This window comes from Stylophora pistillata, chromosome 11, assembly GCF_964205215.1.
Source record: "Stylophora pistillata chromosome 11, jaStyPist1.2, whole genome shotgun sequence".
Taxonomy (NCBI): Eukaryota; Metazoa; Cnidaria; class Anthozoa; order Scleractinia; family Pocilloporidae; genus Stylophora; species Stylophora pistillata.
The window spans coordinates 12,241,107-12,265,837 of NC_142529.1; the positions used below are offsets into that span (position 1 = coordinate 12,241,107).

At 39.0% G+C, this 24,731-nt stretch overlaps 3 protein-coding genes across 5 annotated transcripts in view; 1 reads left to right on the plus strand and 2 right to left on the minus strand.

Annotated features, from left to right (window-relative positions):
* The window catches only part of LOC111326800 (uncharacterized), a 29,814-nt gene extending 13,426 nt beyond the window's left edge, over window positions 1–16,388 (minus strand). Inside the window, exons 1-4 of the mRNA XM_022930872.2 lie at window positions 16,021–16,388; window positions 15,637–15,698; window positions 15,308–15,379; window positions 10,620–10,721 (exon numbers count right to left, since the gene is read on the minus strand). Coding sequence (XP_022786607.2) covers window positions 10,620–10,721; window positions 15,308–15,379; window positions 15,637–15,698; window positions 16,021–16,090 — 306 coding nt within the window. The 5' untranslated portion in view covers window positions 16,091–16,388. The remainder of the gene's footprint in view (window positions 1–10,619; window positions 10,722–15,307; window positions 15,380–15,636; window positions 15,699–16,020) is intronic.
* Window positions 16,389–16,524: 136 nt separating this feature from the next.
* LOC111326810 (cell division cycle protein 16 homolog) lies at window positions 16,525–18,708 on the plus strand. 3 transcript variants are annotated; one of them, XM_022930889.2, is made up of 2 exons: window positions 16,525–18,178; window positions 18,546–18,708. In XM_022930889.2, the coding sequence occupies exons 1-2, from the start codon at window positions 16,537–16,539 to the stop codon at window positions 18,566–18,568; spliced, it is 1,665 nt and encodes a 554-aa protein (XP_022786624.2). In that variant the 5' UTR covers window positions 16,525–16,536; the 3' UTR covers window positions 18,569–18,708. The 3 variants fall into 3 exon arrangements, with proteins under 3 accessions (XP_022786624.2, XP_088595367.1, XP_088595368.1); XM_088739241.1 differs by having other exon boundaries at window positions 16,525–18,169; XM_088739242.1 differs by lacking the exon at window positions 18,546–18,708 and having other exon boundaries at window positions 16,525–18,316.
* Window positions 18,709–24,015: 5,307 nt separating this feature from the next.
* On the minus strand, window positions 24,016–24,698 carry LOC111326835 (COMM domain-containing protein 2). The gene has a single exon (XM_022930915.2). It carries the CDS (start codon window positions 24,630–24,632, stop codon window positions 24,030–24,032), a length of 603 nt encoding a protein of 200 aa, XP_022786650.1. The 5' UTR covers window positions 24,633–24,698; the 3' UTR covers window positions 24,016–24,029.
* Window positions 24,699–24,731: the final 33 nt, after the last annotated feature.

Below are 24,731 nucleotides of genomic sequence, written 5' to 3' on the forward strand. Positions count from 1 at the left end.
CATCGCATCATCCTCGCGGTCAAGAAGCAAAAAATTTGTTTACAGCGGCTTCTTGCAGCTTCCTTTTTTGCTTTACTAAATGTAAGCAGCTTTTATTGTCTCTGACGAGTGACTACGTAAAAAATAGTAAACTACCCGAAAATATTAACCAAAAGTACACTCAAACAGACAGAGATTATTGAAAGTCCATATATGACGCCCTAAAACAAACCGCAATGCATTATAGGGCAATTTCATAGATAAACTTACCCAGGACAAATGATGATGCAATTTTAGCTCAATTTATAATAATAATAATAAACACATCCCCATTTAAAACTGTACTTCACCATTTAAAAATGTACTTGACATTTGAGGTATCTTAGTTCCTGAATGAGCCAATCAGATCTCAAATGCATTTTTAATGTGTTCTCTGGGAACTAAGTTCTTGTGTCAACCAATCAGATTTGGTTTGCGAAATGGACTTTGCTCTTTAGAAACTAAGTTCCTCAATAAACCAATGACATGGAAGAATACATGATATGACATTTCTAAATTAAGGTTTGCCTGTTTTATTTATGTCAACACTAAATAGAGCAGACAACAATGTTACACTTTGGAAAGAGTCGAATACACGATGGTCTACACGGCAACGAAAAGGCATCTGATACTATACTATTCTGTAAAAAATGCCACAACGGTTTTGCCGCGCTTTTTACCAGCGCTAATACATAATCTTATTAGAAGCTTTCTTGTGTAGTATCGCTAAGTATTTTTACAAGTTGTACAGTAATTTGACGAGCCCGCAGGGCGTGTCAAAATACAAAAAAGGAGTAAAAATACTCAGCAATACTATGCAAAAAAACGGCTAATAAGTTATTTATTATCCAACACGCCAAACTGTTATCTATGTTGTTCCGTGCGGGTGAATTTCGCGGATATTTATTTACGGGGAATGCGTGACAGAAGTATGCGAAGCGGTACCAAACTGGCACGTTGTTTTGTTCCTGTTTCTATTTTCTTCAATGAATTAAAGGAAGAAATTTCCTGGACGTCGAGCTGTTCTTCTTCGTTTGATTCATCTAGTAAACTTGGATCTATATTTGCCAGCCATTCTGACTCTTCGTCGTCGGATATTTGATTCAAATTGTCTGCCGTTTTGTTTTTCGTCATTTAACTACAAATCCACCATTCTTCGCTTGCACAATGCGAGAAAATCTGTTTAACCGATACTGTAGATTACAAATACCGCGTGACATTTGTACTCAACCAATTGTTTTCTAACATTTTCAACGCTGTAGTGTATGTATAATGGGCAGAAATTTCCTCTCCTACAATTCAAATGCGTTGTTTAATTTGTTTTGGAAAAATATTTTACTACGCTTCAATGATCTCGTCTCGGATTGGTCAAAAACTGACAGGTGTATTCAAGCGTGGAAATAAACTTACAGTTGCGAAATGAGATGTAATCGGCGTTGAGTATTTTGCTTTTCCTCTTCTCTCTCGCGAGTTAAAAGAATCCATTTCCAAAGGAAAATTAGGCAGATCTTCACCGGCTTGTTCGCTTGTTGCCATGTCTAGTCTAACTTTTTTACGGAAGTTTTTGCCGGTTTTTAATGAAAAATGCTGAAGTCACTCGCGCGAAAAACAAAGCTTCGCGAGGCATTTGACATCACTAGCGTGAATCAGTGGGAAGCACGCTCGCCCAATGATTGAGTTTGATTGCACGACTCTTACAAGCTATGTTATGATAAGCAACATAAACCAGTCTAAAAACTTATCGCAAGAGCAACATTACTGGGGGAGACTGTTTTGACTTGTGTACATCACCACTTCAAATTGTACTTGACATTAAAGGTAACTTAGTTCATGAATGAGCCAAGCAGATCTCAAATACAATTTTCATGAGGTCTTTGGGAACTAAGTTCCTGTGTCAACCAATCATATTTGGTTTGTAATATCAACTTTGTTCTTTAGGAACTAAGTTCCTCAACAAACCAATAACATGGAAGAATATATGACATGTCATTTCTAAACTTTAAGGTTTGCCTGTTTTATTCATGTGAATACTAAATAGAACAGACAACAATTAGCGATTGGTTTATACGTCAGCGTGCATTCATCGAGATATGAAGCACGCGGGAAGTTTGGAGAGCACAAAAGATGCCCAAGAGTTGCTCAAGGCGTATTGCCGTGAGTGGTTTTGCCACGCTTTTTATCAGTGCCGATATAGTTAAAAAGCGATCATATGAGTAATGTCTATCCGACGGTTTTCATGTCAAAATTAACTTGCCAATTCTCTTCTTTCGTTGCACAAAACTTTGTACCGGCAATGATAAAGAACAAACAATCGAATTACACGGTTTATAACATAGCCGGGGAAATTTTGCATCCGAATTCTGACGCGAATAACGGACAACACTATCTTAGAAGTGTTTGTTCAGTGAAGCGAATCATGACGGCGCTGATGCCGAGTCCCGTTTCCCATTGTTTTTCTCTTTTTCTACCTCAGTTAAGAACTCAAGTCAAAGGGAAAAGGTTGCAAAATTGTCTTCGTTTTGGGATTGGTGGGCCGATGCTCTATTTTTCTCCTTTATTGACGCGAAATATAATATTTTTCTCTGTGTTCACAAATTCGCAGCTCGCGCAAAAAAAAATTTCTGGCGAAGCCATTTGCGCGTGCCAACAGCGTGCGCAATCGAGATCTGGAGCACGCTTACAGATACTGAGTTTGATTGTGCAGCTCTGCTATATGTTAGAAATTCAATTTATAACATAGCTTGTAGATTTGTCTAATCAAAAGCACGAGTGTGCTTCATATTCCTATTGTGCACGCACATGACCTCAGCAAACAAGTCCCTCGAGAAAAAAAAATTTTTTCGCGCGAGTGACTTTTGATCAGCCTTTTTCATTAAAAAACGGGGAAAACTTCCGTAAAAAAGTTAAACTAGACATGGCAAAAAGCGAACAAGCCGATAAAGATCTGCCTACTTTTTCATAGGGAATGGATTTAACTTTCGAGAAAGAACCCAGAGAAAGGGAAAACAAAACAATCAACGGTTTCATCTTGTTTCCCAACTCTAACTTCATTTCCACACATGATTTCACCTGTCACTTTTTGACCAATCTGAGACAAGATCATTGGAGCAGAGCGAAACACTTTTCCGAAACAAAATAAACAACACATTGAAGCGTGGGAGAGGGAATTTCTGCCCATTATACAAAAACTACAGTGTTGAAAATGTTATAAAACAATTGGTTCATACGTCAGCTGTGCGTTCATCGAGATATGAAGCACTTGGGAAGTTTGGAGAGCACTCAAGAAGCTTAAGTTGCTCTCGGCTACGCCTTGAGCAACTCTTCAGCACCTTTCGTGCTCTCCAAACTTCCCTCATGCTTCATATCTCGATGAACGCACGCTGACGTATGAACCAATCGTTAATTGTTGTTTGTTCTATTTAGTATTCACATCAATAAAACAGGCAAACCTTAAAGTTTAGAAATGACATGTCATATATTCTTCCATGTTATTGGTTTGTTGAGGAACTTAGTTCCTAAAGAACAAAGTTGATATTACAAACCAAATATGATTGGTTGACACAGGAACTTAGTTCCCAAAGACCTCATGAAAATTGTATTTGAGAACTGATTGGCTCATTCAGGAACTAAGTTACCTTTAATGTCAAGTACATTTTGAAATGGTGTTGTACACAAGTCAAAACAGTCTCCCCTGGCAATGTTGCTCTTGCGATAAGTTTTTACACCGGTTTATGTTGCTTAACATAACATAGCTTGTAAGAGTCGTGCAATCAAACTTGATCATTGCGCGAGCGTGCTTCCCACTGATTCACGCTAGTGATGTCAAATGCCTCACGAAGCTTTGTTTTTCGCGCAAGTGACTTCAGCATTTTTCATTAAAAACCGGCAAAAACTTCCGTAAAAAAGTTAGACTAGACATGGCAACAAGCGAATAAGCCGATGAAGATCTGCCTAATTTTCCTTTGGGAATGGATTTTTTTAACTCCCGAGAGAGAAGAGTAAAACAAAAAACTCAACGCCGATTTCATCTCATTTCGCAACTGTAAGTTCATTTCCACACATGAATACACCTGTCAGTTTTTGACCAATCCAAGACGAGATCATTGAAGCGTAGCAAAATATTTTTCTGAAACAAAATAAACAACGCATTTGAATCGTAGGAGAGGAAATTTCTGCCCTTTATACATACACTACAGCGTTGAAAATGTTAGAAAACGATTGGTTGAGTACAAATGTCACCCGGTATTTGTAATCTACGATATCGGTTAAACAGATTTTCTCGCATCACGCAAGCGAAGAATGGTGGATTTGTAGTTAAATGACGAAAAACAAAACGGCAGACAATTTGAATCAAATATCCGACGACGAAGAGTCAGAATGGCTGGCAAATATAGATCCAAGTTTACTAGATAAATCAAACAAAGAAGAACAGCTCGACGTCCAGGAAATTTCTTCCTTTAATTCATTGAAGAAAATAGAAACAGGAACAAAACAATGCGCCAGTTTGGTACTGCTTCGCATACTTCTGTCACGCATTCCCCGTAAATAAATATCCGCAAAATTCACCCGCACTGAACAACATAGATAACAGTTTGGCGTGTTGGATAATAAATAACTTATTAGCCGTTTTTTTGCATAGTATCACTGAGTATTTTTACTCCTTTTTTGTATTTTGACACGCCCTGCGGGCCCGTCACATTACGGTACAACTTGTAAAAATACTTAGCGATACTACACAAGAAAACTTCTAGTAAGATTATGTATTAGCACTGGTAAAAAGCGCGGCAAAACCCTTGTGGCATTTTTTACAGAATTGTATAGTATCAGATGCCTTTTCATTGCCGTGTAGACCATCAAGTATTCGAAAGTGTAACATTGTTGTCTGCTCTATTTAGTGTTGACATAAATAAAACAGGCAAACCTAAATTAAGATATGTAATGTCATGTATTCTTCCATGTCATTGGTTTATTGAGGAACTTAGTTCCTAAAGAGCAAAGTCCATTTTGCAAACCAAATCTGATTGGTTGACACAGGAACTTAGTTCCCAGAGAACTCATTAAAAATGCATTTGAGATCTGATTGGCTCATTCAGAAACTAAGATACCTCAAATGTCAAGTACATTTTTAAATGGTGAAGTACATTTTCAAATGGGGATGTGTTAATAATAAAAGATTTAGACCGCGCCAGTATCCTACTGTTCAAAGGCGCCTACAAAAACTTTAACATTAACACTTAAGACAGCTAATATTAATCATAAAAGGCTTTTCTAAAAAGAAAAGTTTTTAATCTACTTTTAAAAACAGACACAGACTGAGCATTTCTAATTTCACTTGGCAAAGCATTCCATAATGATGGTGCTGCTACAGAGAAGGATCTTGCACCATATGTTTTCCAGTTATAGGATGGAGAAACCAGAAGGTGCTTGGATGATGAGCGTAGTTGACGCAATGGGATGTAAGATGTAAGCAAATCACAAATGTATGACGGTGCCAAGTTGTTAAGTGCCTTGTAGGTTATAAGTAAAATCTTAAAAATAATATGTTCATTAACGGGAAGCCAATGAAGATTGAAAAGAACAGGCGTAATGTGATCATGCTTTTTTGTAAGTGTGACGAGGTGCACCGCGGCATTCTGGAGGTGTTGTAGCTTTTTTATAGTGTAGGCTGGTAGGCCATACAAAAGGGAATTACAGTAATCCAGCTTCGAAGATACAAACATATGAACCAGCAATTCAGTAGTGGTCGCTGCAAGATATTTCCTGATATAGCTAATATTTTGCAAATGATAAAATGAAGATTTGCAAATGTCAGTAATATGATCCTTACAGCAAAAATGGCTGTTGAACATAGTGCCGATATTCCTCACCTTTTGCACAGAATGGATAGTCTCACCAGCAACTGAAATTTCATGAAGGAGTGGTCTTGGAAGATGTTTAGCGGAGATCACCAATAATTCAGTTTTGTCTTTATTTAATTTAATGCGATTAACCATCATCCAATGATTGATTTCATCCACACAGCTCTTGATGCTAGAAACCGCTAGATCCCTATCAATCAGTACGGTTGGTTGGAAAGACAAGTAAAGCTGTGAGTCGTCAGCATAAAAGTGATAGCTCAGATTAAATTTCTTTACGATATCTGAAAGCGGTGAAGTATAAAGCAAAAAATGGGTCCCAAGACAGATCCTTGAGGCACTCCACATTTAAGGTCATGTTTCATAGAAGTACCACCATCAACGGAGACATATTGTGTGCGATTCGATAAACAAGATTGCAACCATAATAGAGGCTTTCCAGCTATCCCAAACCGTACACGTAAACGAGAGAGGAGGTTGGTATGATCGACTCTATCGAAGGCAGCGGAAAGGTCTAACAACAGTAAAATTACGATTTGACCATTATCAATGGCAGAAAGAATATCATTGTGAACACGAATAAGTGCAGTTTCAGTACTGTGATATTGCCTCCTACAAGTCCAACCCTACGTCCTCGTCGTGGGAGATGGAAACGGGTAATGCCGGCTAACAGGGCTCTGGTGAAGCTTGGTAGGCCAATCACCTGCCAAGTGGATATGCTACGATTACAGAAACATCGACAAAAAGAAACACGTTACAGACATCTTGGCAGGAGAAGGCCCTTCCGGGAGAATGACGCGGCAGAGGCAAAGCCAGAAGGACCCTCGGCGGCTGACTAGCCTTCTTTCTCCAAGACACACCATCAGAATCGGTACGTGGAATGTCAGGTCCATGTACCAAACCGGAAAAACATCATCCATTGCAGAGGAAATGAGGAATTACGACCTGGAGATCCTCGGACTCAGTGAAGTCCGTTGGATACAAGCTGGTAAGTGCAAACTCAGCACAGGAGAGACAGTGCTCTACTCAGGCCATGAAGACCCAAGTGCACCCCACACAGAAGGAGTGGCTCTCATAATCTCCAAACAAGCCATCAAGATGCTTATTAGCTGGGAACCGATCAACTCTCGACTTATCACTGCCCTTTTCAAGACATCGCATGGCAGAATTATTGTTAGAATTATCCAATGCTACGCACCAACCAATGAAGCCAATGAATCAACCTAGGAGGAGTTTTATAACGCATTGCAGAGTCTCATCGCATGGCAGGGAGGAAGGGAAGTTACCATTCTCATGGGAGATCTCAACACCAAGATAGGAGGGGATAATAAGGGGTATGAACTTGTTATGGGAAATCACGGATTAGGAGAGATGAATGAAAATGGCGAGCTATTTGCAGACCTTTGCGCCAACAACGACCTGGTGATTGGTGGGAGTATCTTTCCTCACAAAAGGATCTACAAAGCCACGTGGCGCTCCCCTGATTACATCACCGAAAACCATATAGATCATTTTTGTATTGCCCGAAAGTTCAGAAGATCATTACATGATGTCAGGGCTATGAGGGGAGCAGACGTCGGTAGCGACCATCATCTACTAGTAGCCACCCTAAAACTGAAGCTTAAGCGGTGTCATGCTCAACAGCAAGCTAGAACCAAGTACAATGTGACACACCCGAGGGATCCTTCAGTTGCAGAGGCTTTCCAAATCAACCTTAGGAACCGGTTTCAAGCACTGGAAGATATTGAAGATGAAGAAGGTACAATTGACATGCTCTGGGAACTTCTAAAGAGCTCATGGATTAGTACCTGTGAGGACACCTTAGGAAGGCAGCAGTCCCAAAACAAGGATTGGATCTCAATGGATACTCTGAAGAAAGTGAGAGCAAGAAAGTACAAGAAAGAGCGGGTTAACAACAGCCGGACACGTGCAGAAAAGTCACAGGCGCAGAATGAATACGATGTGGCGTATAAGGAAGTTAGAAGGAGTGCTCAAAAGGACAAGAGATGCTATATAGAGAACCTAGCAAAGGAGGCGGAGGATGCCGCAGCAAAAGGGAACATGAAAGACCTGTATTACACCACAAGAAAGCTAGCTGGGAAATTTCGTCATGTTAATCATACCATCAAGGACAAACAAGGAAATATTCTGACCACTACAGAGGAACAGCTGCATAGATGGGTCGAGCATTTTGGAGAGGTCCTGAACAGGCCACCCCCGGATGAAGGAAACGATATCCCAGAAGCTGAACATCTACTCCTAGTAAACTGTGCCATACCTTCGAGGAGAGAGATTAGTAGTGCCATTAGGAAGATGAAAGACGGAAAGGCAGCAGGTACCGACAACATTCCAGTGGAAGCATTGAAAGCAGACATCAACACCACCACAGAGATCCTACATGAACTGTTCAAGAGCATCTGGGAGGATGAGAAATCACCTACTGAGTGGAAAGAGGGACTTATAGTTACACTGCCCAAGAAAGGGAACCTCAGGGACTGTGATAATCATCGAGGTATTACTTTGTTATGCACAGCAAGTAAAGTCTTCAACCGAATGGTGTTAGAGCGGCTAAGATCGGCAGTGGATGGAAGACTGAGGGACCAGCAAGCTGGATTTAGGCAAGCTAGATCATGCGCAGATCAGATTGCTACATTGCGTATCATCGTAGAGCAATCAATTGAATGGAACTTGTCCTTGTACATCAACTTCATGGATTACCAAAAGGCCTTTGATAGTCTGGATCGCCCCTTTTTTTTGGAAATTACTAGCTCATTATGGAATTCCCCAGAAGTTTATCAACATCATAAGAAACTCTTATGAAGGTACCACCTATAAAGTCATTCATGAAGGCCAGCTGTTGGAGAGCTTCGAAGTTAAAACCGGAGTAAGGCAGGGCTGCCTTCTTTCACCGTTCTTATTCCTCCTGGCAATTGATTGGATAATGAACTTATCGACATGGATGTGGGTAGGCCACACGCTGAGAAGACCTTCAAACAGCATTACGAGGCAAGCCCTGCGTTGGAATCCACAGGGAAAACGAAAGAGGGGCCGCCCCAAGAATACCTGGAGGAGGGATATGGAAAAAGAGATGAAGGTCCTCAGGAAGAACTGGAAGGAGCTGCAACAGCTGGCAGAAAAGAGGCGTCAGTGGCGGCAGTTTGTCGATGGCCCATGCTCCATCCTGGAGCCAGGGGCTTAACTAACTAACCAGTACTGTGATATTGCTTGTACGCCAACTGAAATGTCTCATTAACTCATATTCGTTAATGTAGGAGATAAGTTGATTAGCTACCAATTTTTCAATTGCTTTGCTAATAAATGAAAGATTCAATACAGGACAATAATTGCAGAATTGAGTATGATCCAAAGAAGGTTTCTTAAGGAGCGGGCGTAACATGGCAACCTTGAGTTGCGAAGGCATCTGACCAGATTCCAATGAGATATTTATGATTTTGGAAATGAAATGCAACAGAACACTAAGTGCATTTCTTGTAACATAACCAGGAAGAGGATCAAGAGCACATGACTTAGCAGCCAGATTAACGATACATGTATGAACTTCATCCGCTGTTACCATTTTGAAAATATCAAAAGAATATGGACAGGCGTTGTCAACAACAGCAACTGTATCTCAATGAGAGAAAGCAGCAGTCATTATATAACCCCATATTCTATCTATCTCTGTAGTGAAGTACTCAATAAACTTGTTAGCAAGATCAGTGGGTGATTTGTAGGGGGGATATTGAATATCTGTTTTCCCATCACATCCCTCAATAAACAACTTATGATCAGAAGCAAGTTTGGTCATTCGCCAGCATCGTTCAAGTTTTCTACGGGATCTCTTTAAATTATTTATCTCCTCAGAATACCAAGGTGCAGCGGGACGCAAAGTAACTATCTTGGTTTGCAGTGGAGCACGAGTCTCAAGTATGGAAATAACGACTCTGTTATATTGATCAATCAAATAATCCAAGGATGAAGATGACGAGGCAAAAAGGTCAGGAAGGCTTGAATTCATAACATCAGCACAGAAATTATCAAAATCAATAGATCGAAGCTTTCTGAATGAAATAACCTTCTTGTCGAGCGGCGGCTTATTAAGCGAGAGCTGGAAGTGAACAGCAGCATGATCAGAGATGACAAAAGGAGAACCAATTGTTAAATTCGAAACAATATCATCAGATCTTGTAATCACAAGATCTAATTTGTGGTACATCATGCGCCTGATTCTACTAGAACGGTAAGGGTCGAGTAACTGTGATGTCTTTACACTTGTCAAATTAAGTGTCAATTTGCTGTTGGTCAACTGTCGGTCAACTGTTGGTATACTGCTGGCTGACAGTTAGCCGACAGTTAGCCGACAGTCAGCTGACAGAATTTTAGGGGAGCTGTTCTTCACTTTTAACGAAAATAGTGTCCTTCCACCTATAAGCATGAATGGGATCCAGCAACATGTCGAGGAAGTCTACTAGAATAATCAGGGGTGCCTACTTTGGATACTACATTCTGAAGTAAAAAAATCTAATAGTGTTTTACACAAGCACTTGCCCAATTGCCTAGAGCAAGTATGATGATTCAACAGGCAAGTAAATTGGGTAAACTTGATTGATCTGGTGGTCAGATGTTTCACTACTCTCCATGAAATAGAGTGAGTTGAAAGCCATTATTTCACTGTCAATTCATTGTTTGCATGTATAAGCATACCTTCTTTTCAATATCTGCCCCTATAACTAGACATTGACTTACCAGAGTCTTCTCATCCACAATCCTGATTCCTTTCAAAGAAGTATAGAGTATTATTTTCTGCTTGTGCTCCCCACTTTCTTTATTCATCTTTAAGGCTTGCACCTGAATTAGAAAATTTAAGTACCAAATAAAGTTATGAAATGTTATCCAAACATGCAACAGAAAAAACAACAACACAGAAAAGTTTATATCCCCAACTTAACTGAAATATATTGAGAGGATAAACAATTTGGTACCGATTTTGTCAACAGGGTTTATCCTATTGCAGGATTTCCACAATTCAAAAAACCTTTCTCCATAAAACTGAGCTTCAAATGGGCACATAAAACACTAATACAACAGCTGCTACAGTCACTTCAAGCTTAACACCATTTTACAACAGCTGCTACAGTTACTTCAAGCTTAACACCATTTTACTGTCTCAATTGATACAACAGCTGCTACAGTCACTTCAAGCTTAACACCATTTTACTGTCTCGATTGTAGTTTTTTTCATGCCTACACACTGACTTTATAACAGGAGTACCATTAAGTTTAAACACTTGTTAAGATAATCATTTTCTAAGCAACCTCCCTTGGAAAAGGGTCCCCCAGTGTTTAAAGGAGGCCAATGGGCCATCTTTGGCCAATTTCTAGAATAAACCCTGATCAAAACAGAAACTTTAGGAAATACATATTAAGGATTACAAAATGCTGGCACCAAAATAATTTTATGAAATTCATTTTGCATCCACATAAAAAAAAAGAGCAAAAGTTTTACACAACAAAACTATTAAAAGTTGCAAAGACAGGACAAACATCTGATAGCATTTTTATAAAGACAGAAACTGTAGGAAATAAACTACTTGCATGAAAATAACATACAAATTATAGTCACATCTGACCAAAAAACAAACTATTCTCTAGACAATACAAATGCACTGGCATTATAATCACCATCAAAGTTTGGACAGCTGAACCCCTCCTGAACTGAGTGACACCAACCAAACCCAAACTAATCACACCAACCAATCACAACAAAATTATGGTAACATATAACAAACTAGCTTGACAGAACTCAAATTGAGTGAACAAAAATAAATTACTAGGTTAACCATGGATAAAAACCATGTATTACCATGGCAGTTGAATCTGCATTTTGGACAAACTGCTTTACCCAACTTAGCTCTGGCTTATTTTTAACTTGCCTTGAAAATTGTTCTGGTGAGTGGAAATTATAATTCAGATGGCAAATGGCTAAAAAATATCTGAAGTCTTTGGTTATAATTATAACCATTAGTCTTGTCAAATGTAATTGGTGGATGAACTGATTTATTTTTTACACATTCATCTGTAAAGTTGTAATCCAACAGCTACATCAGCCAATCACACTGAGTATACATGTACTCACATGAATCCACCAATCACAAACTTGATGATAGTCACCATAGCACCACTTACCATCCAAAACTGGGGATTTCCCCAGAGTGGAAGAAATTAGTTCATTAGACAAAACATAGAGCTTCCATTGCACTTTCATCACAAGATTGTAATAGTTAAGTATTTAAGATTGCAATGACAAGCCTCTCTTTCAAAGATACATTTTTTTCTCAGTAACTGCAATAGTTATTGACACTAGGAATTCATGTTGTCTAATTTGCTCAGTAATCATAATTATTTGTGACTGAGATATCAGAATCCAGTTTTGCTGCCATTCAATTCTTTTAATCACTTATATGATTACAAACCAAATTGGACTCCTTAGGCTCTATTACTATTACTCATTATCGTCTAACAATTTCTGAGAGTCACAAGATTGGGATGAATAGACATAATACATCTTTTCTCAACAACAGAAACTGTGAATATGTGAAAACACAAAGAAGTAATGATCATATTAGATAAATACTAAACACTAAGTAAATGAATGGAATAAAGAAACAGTTGAATCACAAAATAAGCCTGGGTGTTACGAAAACTAAGACCCTCAAAAACGAAGACCAAAGACCTAAGACCCGTCTTAGTTTTCGAGATTACAAAAACTAAGACCCCCTAAAATCGAATCCTTCGAAATATAAAGTCAAATTGTCACCAAAACAGGTCTAATCTGTCAAATTATCTCCTGTCCGATCCTTTCCACCGAGTTTTACGTCAAATTTAATGGTAAATTTAGGGGTCTTAGTTTTCATAATCTCGAAAACTAAGACCCTTCTTAGTTTTTGTAATTACGAAAACTAAGACCCCCACCAAACCAGTCTGTAAAATGTCTACAAAGTTGAATTATGACCGTTCAAAGACTATAATCCGTAAAACAACCAAAAACTATAATTGTACGCGTGCTAGACGATCCACTTCTTCTAACAATTTGCAGACATATTTTCAGCATTGTGGCTTTATAGAGACGATGAAAGCAATACACTACCTACGTATAATTGTACACTGAAAATATGCCTTACCCCAATTGATCTTTAATTTTGTTGTCTATCCTTTAAATCATAACATTGGCTTTCCATTGAAGATGGATGTTATTCTACGTGTCTCTGCGATCGAGATTGCGTTACCTGTGACGGTACTGAATAACTTCTGCACACGTGCTAGGTTTTGGCGGATTGCACATGGACATTAACTTAAGAACCCACAGCTCATATTCGATAATAAATTCGGTTAGATTTCCCGTGCTACTGTAACATCATGAAGCGAAGAAATGTGACAAAAAAAGCAAAGAAAAAACATAACAAAGTGAAGAAATGTGACAAAAGAAGCAAAGAAAAAACGTGATGTCTTCACAAATGGTTTCACAACATGGGGTGTAATCCAGCTGTCAAGGAAACTCTCCTGACAAGTCCAAGCTCCAGACAATAAAATTTCCCTGGCAGAATTCGCCACTTTTACTGACTTACTACATTTTGCCGATGAATAATATCGGCAAGCAACAGTAGCCACCCTAGTTCCACTTCACAGGTTTCGTAAGTTTTTACACAAGAAGTGATCAGCAGCGGCCAGGACAAATTGGAAAACAAACTTGGGGAGTCGCAAGGAATACTGGTCGCGATTTCCAGTGTCGGAGATTAACTCCTTTGTTCAGAAACAGATAAAATCGATGTTAGCGCTTTCCCAACAAAAGAAGTTGATGAGATATCTATTGTTTACGTCCACCAACAGGGCAACCATAAAACCAGCAAAATGGAAACCGGAAATCAGAATCTGGAATCCAGAATCTGGAAACCAGAAGCCGGAAACCAGAATCCGGACACCGGTTTTGTAAAGATATACTGATTTAAGTTGTAATCTGGTGGACGGACAATTCGAGAAAATACTTGGTCAAGTTTAGTTCGTAATATTTCAGCTTATAGCTAAGGATGCTGGTCGAGTGGTTGAACTGTTTTACGAAACCTTAAGTATGTAATGAGACTTACCAGTGAGCACAACCCAAGACAAGTTATTCTTCAAACATTTGCAATTAAAGGTTTTCTTTTTCATGACACTGTTCATGCTTTGATCCTCCATCTTTGTTTAAAAACAGATTCCAGGCCCACATGAACATAAACAGACCATTTCTCGCCACCACTTGTACCAAGGATTTAGATTACTTGGGCAGGACAGGGTGGAAAGCAAAATGATGACTTGTTACCCCCTTAACCAGTTATTAATAGAAATGCCTCTTCTCTATGACATTTGCTGACTTGTTGTGTATCTACTGGGCATGAAGGCCAAGTTATAACTCTGGAAAATTGCATGCAGATCACTTAACAACAAGGCAGTTACAAGCAATCGCACTTTAGTCGCTTTTCGAGTACTTAGAATCAAATTATGATGCATTGGTATGGTTGGTATATCTGTTGTAGTTCAATTTTATCCTTGATTCAAATTTTATTTTCCTTTGTTTCAAACTCATTACCAAACATTAACATGACCAAGAACAAAGGAAAATAAAATTTGAACCAAGGATAAAATTGAACTACAACATATCCATAGCCCTCACAAGGATTAACGGTTGTCTATTGAACTGAAATGCCGGGAGTCCTTTTTATCAAAAGAGCTGTGCTTTGATGCCATTTTTTATTGACCTTTTTATATTTCCAGGAGAAAAATTTGCAACTTAACTTTTGTGTATTTGAAAAACTTTGTTTTTGCTTTATTTTTGGATTCCGGATTCCGGTTTCCGGTTTCCTGGTTTTAGGGTTGCCCCCACCAACATGGCAGCAATGACATAATGTGCAAACCACTTATTGCAAGTATACCAGTGTTATTGCTCGATTGACTGAATATGAGCTTTCTGTGGGTTCTTAATATAATGTCCACAGTCATAGTTTGACTTTGTAGTCATTTTATAGAATGGTTTTGGGGGTGTCTTAGTTTTCGCAATTACGAAAACTAAGAGGGGTCTTAGTTTTCAAGATTATGAAAACTAAGACCCCTAAATTTACTGTTAAATTTGACCTAAAACTCGGAGGAAAGGATCGGACAGGAGATAATTTGACAGATTAGACCTGTTTTGGTTACAATTTGACTTTATATTTCGACGGATTCGATTTTAGGAGGTCTTAGTTTTTGTAATCTCGAAAACTACGACGGGTCTTAGGTCTTCGCTTTTGAGGGTCTTAGTTTTCGTAACACCCAAATAAGCCCGCACAGAACCAATCAAAATCGATATTTACGTGATGTAACTAAAATTGTATGCTACAATATTAATTCAAACAACTACCAACCTTTAAATTGTTGATGACCTCTGCACACATTGCATCACCTCTTGCGTTGTTCACATCTGCTGTGCCTACAAGCTGCAAGAAATAGAGACAACCGTTACTAAGCAATTGCACGTCTTTAAATGTACATCACCCCTCAGCCTACAACAGTTTACAAATTCTTATAATTTATATCATGTTTTACCGAAGATCTGTTTAACGTTACTATACGTTAAATAATATAACACAAGAATTCAAGTATGGTTATAACCAAAATCTAACTGATGCGTTAGCGATTCACAGTTTTGAGTTCCTTGTTTAAATCGTGTAGGAGGAGACATTGAAGAACTTACTTTGCACTTGAATTTTACGCCTTCTCCTCGGAATCGACGGTCGTTCAGCTGAGGTTCTTTACCTTGTTATTACGAAAAAGAAAAAAAGGAAGACAATGAAATGAATGGTATCGTATAAAAAAAAAAAAAAAACAGAACTATTTCACTCTTCATCAAAACAGATGTTTGTCAATGTTTGTTATGGACACGGGTCGCGCAATTTGAGCGTAGGGGCGTAAAACTGACTGGAATGTCATACATGGTTAAGAACAATAATTCTACATATCATCCGGGTGAAATTTAGATGTCTCTCAACAACGCTATTAAAGAAAAATTCATTTACCTATTGGCTCCAAGTTCGTTATCTAAAACCAAATTTCATGACAGAAACAAAACATGTCGTACCTTTAGTGGAACTAGCTTTCGGGGCAGCTTTCTTGCCCTTGCCTTTAGGAAGTTTCTCACCGGAAGACATGATTGGAAAGCCTCGAGTTGTAACAACCACAGCTCAGCAGAAACTAGCCGATATCTCGTAACATATGGTGAACAAAATCCTCATAAGGACACGGCAGCGAAGAAATTAAGGGGAAAACTGCCTAACAATTACATTCCACTTCAATTCGCGGCCATTTTCTCCGCAGTCGCAGTTTAGTCAAATTGTCCTGTGGGGAGAGGTGACAAAATCTAAAAGGAACGAATCAATAACGAATCAAAGATTGAGAGTTGAATTGAAATATCGAAAATGCAGCACCATACATAAGGTATCTTAATTTGATTAAGAGGGAATCCAAAATCAAAGGACTAAAAGATAACCAAATTAGTGAATCAATATTTTTTGACTCCCCTCTCCCCACCCCCACAAAAGAAATTTGCGCCATGGTAAATTCACAACATTTAAGCGGTATTCCCCAAAAATCCAAGATGGCGACTGGCGGGAAGGTTGATATCTCTCAACTTCGAAACCTTGTTCGTCAATATATAGACATGCATTTGTACAAAACGGCTTTGTTTTGGGCAGATAAAGCTGTATCCCTGTCTAATGGAGACATCCAAGATGTATACTGGCTTGCCCAGACTTTATTTCTAACTGCTCAATTCCATCGAGCTTCACACGTGCTTAGAAGCCGTGGAGGCGTTCTTCAGACGAGCCTAGCATGCCGCTATCTGGCCGCCAAGTGCCATGCAGAATGTAAACAATGGCAGGAAGCTCTAGAAGTTCTGGACATGGAGCAAAAGGAGCCGACAGAAAAGGATCTAGCGGAGATTTGCTTTGTCGGCGGAACGAAAAAGCTCGAAAGTGCAGTTTGTTTGTTGAAAGGAGTCGTGTATGAGGCTATGGATAACCGAGCTTTAGCCACAGATTGTTTCAAAGATGCCCTCAAAAATGACGTGCGCTGTTTTGAAGCGTTTGATCTACTTGTTTCTCATCACATGCTGACCGATAAAGAAGAACGAGAATTGCTTTCTTCTCTGCCTTTCTCGGAGCAATGCATGCCTGAAGAGGTTGATTTGTTGAAATTCTTGTACGAAGGAAAGATGAAAAGGTACTGCAAACCAGTTGACCCGAAGCTACCTCCTGGTTTGGAAAGCTTGTATGACAACCTGGATGTAGTCGCTGGAATGGCTGAGCGGCACTTTTACAACTGCAGTTACCATCAGTCATACAAGATGACATCTGCTGTCCTGATGTCTGATCCTTATCATGAAGCTTGCTTGCCCATTCATATCACCTGCCTGGTAGAACTGAAGAAAATGAATGAATTGTTTTACCTTGGACATAAGCTGGTTGATAACTATCCCCATAAGGCAGTCGCTTGGTATGCAGTTGGCTGCTATTACTATGTTATTGAAAAGTATGAGCAGGCTAGGAGGTACTTTAGCAAAGCTACCAGTCTGGAACGAGTTTATGGACCAGCATGGCTTGCATTTGGGCATGCTTTTGCTGCAGAAGGAGAGCATGATCAAGCAATGGCAGCTTACTTCACAGCATCTAAGCTGATGCCAAGATGCCATCTGCCTCTTCTCTATATTGGCCTGGAGTATGGAAAAACCAATAATGCAAAACTGGCTGAAAGGTTTTTTGAACAGGCTTTAATTCTTTCACCAGATGATCCTTTTGTGAAGCAGGAAATGGGTGTGATTGCCTTTCAAAATGGAGATTATCTTTCAGCAGAAAAGAACTTCAAGGCAGCTCTCCAGAAAGCGCAGATCACTAGCGGGGAAGTTCTCTCAGAAACTTGGGAAACTCTGCTTAGTAACCTTGGCCACGCTTGCCGCAAGCTAGGGAAATACCAAGAAGCATTACGATACCACAAGCAAGCACTTGTTCTTGTTCCAAACAAGGCTTCCACTTTCTCTGCCCTTGGCTTTGTCAGTAGTCTCTTAGGAAATCACCATGAAGCAATAGGCTATTTCCATAAGGCACTTGGAATTCAACGAGAGGATACTTTTAGTGTTCACATGCTGGGTGAAACTCTTGAACAGCTAACAATTGAGGTCAACACAGACATGAAAGAAGACAATGATATCAGCATGGAAATGGACAATAGATCTGGTGAGGAAAGTGAGTAAGCAATATGATGCGAAAGATTGTGTAACTGATGAGACAGCACTGACTTTTCACTCTTTAGTCAAAAGGTCAAACATATATTTAGAATAATATTGGAAATGCATATGATACATGATCCTCGCAGTAGATAGCGCTATTTAAGCAATAGCAAAAAACAGACCTGAAAAAAATCAGGCCTGTACGGGATTCGAACCACTGACCTCTGCGATACTAGTGCAGCGGTCAGGTCTGTTTTTCGCTATTGCTTAAATAGCGCTATCTACTGCGAGGATCATGTATCATATGTATCTAATACCGCAAATATATGAACTTCATATATTTCATTGTATCTGAATATTGGAAATGGTTCATCAACAAACAGGAAACAATAACACCTCACTCTGAAGACAGGGGTAATCAACCCAGCTAATTGGGAAGCACTGGCCACAGATAGGAGCAAGTGGAGAACAGCTGTCAAGACTGTCATCAGGTACAGAGAGGCAGAGGGAAGAGTGGTGGGAGGAGTAAAATAAAAGATTTGTAAATTGTAGTCGTGTAAGCCCCCAAAAGTCTTCAACATTCTTCTGTAATACTCAAGTTTCCACCTGTCTTGATCTTTAAGGGCATGTAAACCCAAAAATATATGTTTCTCTTACACTATGTAAAAAGTAGCATGGAAAACGAATTTGCCTAATTGAACTTATTTTAAAGGATCCTCCACTGTTTTTGAAAGTATCCCTTAAAATTCTCTTTAACTGTCCGAAAGTAGATTTTTTGGACAGAAAAATGTTCTATCCCCTTAGATTTTGTGTTTTGGCCTCTCAAAAGAGGCCTTCGTGACCAGTTCGAATGTCCCGCGGTCGCCATTTTGATCGGCGTGCAAGGCTCTCTGGGGTGATGATGTAAAATGGTTGCTCGATTCCCTTGCCCTCGGTAAAATTGGTAGCAAAATGCTGCATTGCGTTGCTTTTGAGTGTAGTATTCAAGCTAAAAACAGGAAAAACGATCCCGAAATTCATTTCCACAATTTTCCGAATGATGCAGCGATTCAACGAGCTTGGATTCATGCTGTTGGAAGGACATCCTTGCCCAAAGACTTGCATCTGTGTTGGAAGCACTTTGAACAGCATTGCTTTGAAGAGTCTTACCCCTTTCCTGTTTTTAGCTTGAATACTACACTCAAAAGCAACGCAATGCGGCATTTTGCTACCAATTTTACCAAGGGCAAGGGAATCGAGCAACCATTTTACGTCATCACCCCAGAGAGCCTTGCGCACCAATCAAAATGGTGACCGCGGAACTTTCGAACTGGTCATGAAGGCCTCTTTTGAGAGGCCAAAAAAAAAAACTAAGGGGAGAAAACATTTTTCTCTCTGAAAAATCTACTTTTGGACACTTAAAGAGCATTTTAAGTGATATTTTCAAAAACAGTGGAGGAGAACGTCTGCATTTTAAACTGAAATTCTACTTCCAGTGAGAACAATAGCAAGAAGTCATGACTAAGCAGCAGAACTAAGATATTATGCAACAGGGATTCCACAGTTGAATAGTGGTATGGTAGCACACTCAAGTAGCAATCCTTGACTATCTTAAAAAAAACTTATATGAAAAGTGATGGGGATAATTCAGAATGTTTAGGATAGTCTGGACCATGTCCCTATCAATATGAGAACGTAGAGTTCTCCAAAAGAATCTGATTTTCTTTTGTAAGGCTTAGCTTCAGTAAAAAAAACACCAATGTTTGTGTGACTGGGAACAGGAGATTGTATCACATACATCAGCTTCTGTCACCTGATCACTTTGACCCTTTAATTCCCATGAGTGACCAAGATAGATTTTCTCATTACAAAATCAGGTAAACAAGCCATGAGAATAAAGAAAAATATCAATTAAGGGATTATTAGTTGATCTAATACCAAATTCTCCAAACTTGCCATATAAGAATTATATGGCAGACAGTAAGGAGAATCACTAACAACATCATGGGAGGGAAAGGATTACAGCCAAGATTTACTGTACTTTGTCTATACTGGGGAGTCCACTTGATAGAGGGTTTTTTTTAAGAAGTAGAGTCGTTTGTCAGAATTTGGTTGCAACCTGAGAAATTTTGAGTAATATCAAGGTGTAACTAAGGAGTGGCTGGCCGGTCTTTTATGACCTTTGTAAATAGATCCATGGATGATTATTTTCCAGAGTATTTTTGAGAGAACCTGAATTAACATCATGTCAATGTGCGAGATTATGAGGCAGGAGAATGACTGTTTCTCGTTCTCAGAGTAAGTTAGGGTTATTGTAAAAAACTAATCTTACAGGTAGGTTCTATTCATAAGAAGGCGGCTGTTTGGAAAAAAGCTGATTGATTATTTAAACTTATTTTTATTGTTATCTATCAGTTGTAACTGATTCAAGAAAAACTGAGTTATACTCAGGGGGACTTCCGGGGACTTCCGGGGGATCAACGTAACCCCTGTAATAGCAAGAGCCCTGGAAAAGGCAGTCTATAAGATTCACGCCCAAAGGCCGGTAGAAGAACAGTTGTTGAATAGTCAATTCGCGTATAGAGAAGGAGGGAGCTGCACAGATGCTCTGCTACTTATACAGAATAAGATCTGCAAGTTTCTTGATGATCCCAAGTGCAAGGCAGTGCGGATGTTCGCGATGGATTTCAGTAAGGCCTTTGACTCTGTGAGCCATCAACTCCTTGCTGAGAAACTTAAGAGTCTACCACTTAACCCGTATATCATAAACTGGTGGTTAGGTTTTTTGCGAGATAGAAAACAAAGAGTTATTTTCGGGAATCATGTCTGTAATTGGAAAACAGTTAACAAGGGCACAACCCAGGGTAGTGTTTCAGGACCTTATTTGTTCAATATATTTCTTAACGATCTGGAAATTAAATTAGGGAACGAGACACTTGGTTTCAAATACGCTGATGACTGTACGATTATTGCTCCGGTATATTATTATAAAGATCACTCTGTAGACTTAATAAATCAGTTTTTACAGTGGGCAAGCCAAAATAGAATGAATTCAAATTCTACTAAATGTAAAGAGCTTATTATGTATAAAAAAGGTCACACTGCCGAGGCCTACAAAAGTATTTTTGGCATACCTCAGACTAGTACAATAACCATTCTTGGTCTCACGTTTCAGCCGAACTGCAAATTCAGTACTCACCTAAAAGAAAAGTTAGGTAAAGCTAATAAAGGGTTATACGTTATCAGATGCCTCCGCAAGGAAGGATGTAGCCAAGCAGAAGTAGATGTTTTATTTAATTCCATTGTCCTACCTAATATCACTTATGCTCTATCTGTGCATGGGGCCTCTGAGTCAGAGCTAACTATAGCCCAGCAGTTTTTAGATCGTTGTTTTAAACGTAAATACATATCTAAGAAATTAGTGATAGGTGACTTACTTAAAACGCAAGATCACAAAATTTGTTGCAAGGTTTCAACTATCCTGAGCCATCCTCTTAGAGCCTACTTCCCTGAGACCAAGATCACGAAGTATAATTTGAGAAATAAATCCCCTGTCATGCCCGCTATTCGCACAAACCGTTTTAAGAATACATTTTTTAATAGAATTGTTTTTAAGTATAATGTAGCTTTGTGAAAGTGTACTTCCTGTATTAGATGTAACATAAGATATGTAATTTTATCTTTTGAACAATAAAGACACACAGATACTGAAACTTTAGACTGTTAACAGTTTGTGTGATTGTGTTTGCTGCCACAACATCAAAACAGGTGAGCAGCAAAGTGGATTATCAAGATGTGCATATTTTCTGGTTCAGTGGCCAAGGACCCACCATTTGACCTGCAAATAACTGCCCACAAATTGATGTTGCCCATGTGCAAACTATGTTTTGCTCCAAAGAATATTCTGCTTATGAACATCTGTGGAAAATAGCAGATCACCTCCATAAACCTTCAGATTTGGCAACCCTCAAAATAATTATGAAAACAAACTCCAGAAACTATTGAACAGGATCATTTTGAAATATTGTGATTTGTCAGTATCACACTCATCTGTTATACGTCTAAGTTTTCCTCTTTTGTAAATAGTATGTCTGCCATTAAGAAGTCACTATATTTTGCTGAACCATGTCCAAAAATTGTTTATTTGTTGGTGATGACATCTGAGTAGAGGACAATAGTAACATAATGAAAACTTAAAAACAGATACCATAACTTTCTGGATTGTGCAGTGTTTTGAACCATGATCTCACTGAATACAATGTGATCCAAGTTAGTAGTTAAAAATGGAACTTCTGTATGTAGTTCATCAAATAAATTGAAAGGGTAAAAGACTGAGAATTAACAAATTGAGATACCTTTTAATACCTTAAAAACAATAGAGGGCTTTGGTATATTTAACTGCTTTTTTGGCTCATATTTCCTTTCCATTTTTACAATCATGATAAGCCCTACCATTATCTTGCACAATATTCAGTGGATACTATTTTACCAACAACGACAACAACTTTATTTCTTCACCCCAAAATATACAAGAAAGAAAAATTTATAATAATAGTACAGACAATAATAGGGGCGCTGGCTGCCTGAAATAACCTAAGAGTTAAAAATGCCAGGCATACCATGATTCTCTCAGCTGGCCTAGCAAAGCAGTCAACTGCTAACATCAATCTAAAGAAGCATTAAATATAAAACCCTAATCTGCTACACAATAAGTTCATAGAGAGAAAACATTTGTCATTTCAGGGAGTTCAAAGAGGAAAAAAAATGTTGAAAGCTATGTAGAATGGATCTGTCAAACTTGTGTCTTCTAGTTGGTTTTACTAGAGGAGGGGGGCATTGAGGTTTGTAATTTTGTGGTTTTGGCCATTTTTTAGACTGGTTTTTGCGGTTTTTGTGCCAAAAATAACCTTCAGTTTTTCGGTTTTGCTGGTCATTGCGTTTTGCAGATTTTCTCTTTTCAGCATTTGGTTTTCGGTTTTCGTCTAAATTTTGACAGGTACTCGGATTTGGTAACTGATGTGCTTTTTCGCTTTTTCATATTGGGGTTCCAGTTTCTCTTTAATCTGAGCAGCAGTCATGTGCCTCTACTGATCTTGAATAGCTGCGAAACCTATGTTGCTCCTCTTGTAACCATAGTATCAGATCAATTAGGATTTTGACAACTGAGATGTTCAAATTTGTTGGTTTAGAAGGTTTTGCAAGCAGTTTTCAGTCTTGATCGAATTTTTTGCGGTTTCTGATGATTCTAGTCTTCTTGGATAAGGACAAAGAAACCATAGGTCCCATCCCCTGCAGGGTTAGGGGTAGGAGATGGTTCATTTCCCATGCACAAGATCAGTGTGGTGGATATCCTTCCCTGGATGGATGGGCTGTATCACCCTTTGCAAATTAGACATTTAGATTAGATTAGACCCCAATGCCCCCTCCTTTAGGTGGGGTGGGTGGTACCCTTAGATCCACATCCCTATCCAACAAAGGCCACTTTTGATCACAAAGGTAACCCTTAAAAAAGAAAATAACCCAAGCCAGTTATAGAAAATGGAGGTACAGTGGGTTACATCCCTTTGATTCTCAAGAGTGATTATTGGCTAAATCTTCATTCAAATTTTAATTCACTGCTAAGTAAACAGGTTAAAAGAATAACAAATTTTCAAGGATATCATTTGGAGTTAATCCCAAGTGGTTACCACTAGCCCACAGAGAAATTTGTGGACACTGCTTAGTTTTCTGAAGGCAGTTAGGGGTGAGCATACTTGTGCAGGTGTATTTAGAAACAGCCTTCCCCTCTTCCCACACATCCCAACCCTTGAAGGGAGGCATTCCCTGGAATTGAGTACGAGAATAAAAGCATGGGTCTTTTGGGCTGGCTATCAATTCATTTCAGTAGTTCATTTTATATTTCGAACAATTCTTCGGCAGTGAGCAGTTTTCATTTCCTGCATTGCGTTTTCCAACTCTGAAGTAAGATGAATCAAGTTCACTGGATCAGTTTGAAGTATGTCTGCGGACTTCTTCTCTCCCCGTTTTGTATGTAACCTCATAATGATCACAGGGTTTGTCTGATGCTGCAGTGACCTGCTGGCAAGCTCTACATCAAATCTCCATTCCAGATCGTGGTAATGTGCGGTTCGCAAGCTCATCTCTCCCAAGATGTTCCTAATTTCTTTGCGATTTTCCAAATACATCTTCAACAAAGCACCGATCATTTCTTCGGAGAAACCAAGTGTCATAATGGAATCCTGAAAGTCAATTTGACCAACCATCAAGCGAGAACTCTCTGTGAAGACATTTTGCAAACCACTAATTCCATTTTTCACCGTGTCCACCTCAACGCCGAGCTTTTGAGCAGCCGCTTGGAAGATTTTGGGATTCGAAGAGCCTTTGAGAATAGAATCCAGGGATATTCGGGCAAACTCAAGGACTATATCGAGTTCCAAAGATGTCAAGAACTTCAAATGTTCTTTTTGCTGCTCAGAAAGAATTAGAAGCATAATTACTCCAGCAAGAGACGCAATAAATCTCAACGAAGGGAAGGAATGTAGAATAAAATTAGGCTGAGGATTCCTGGGAACTTATCAACTTGGTAACCA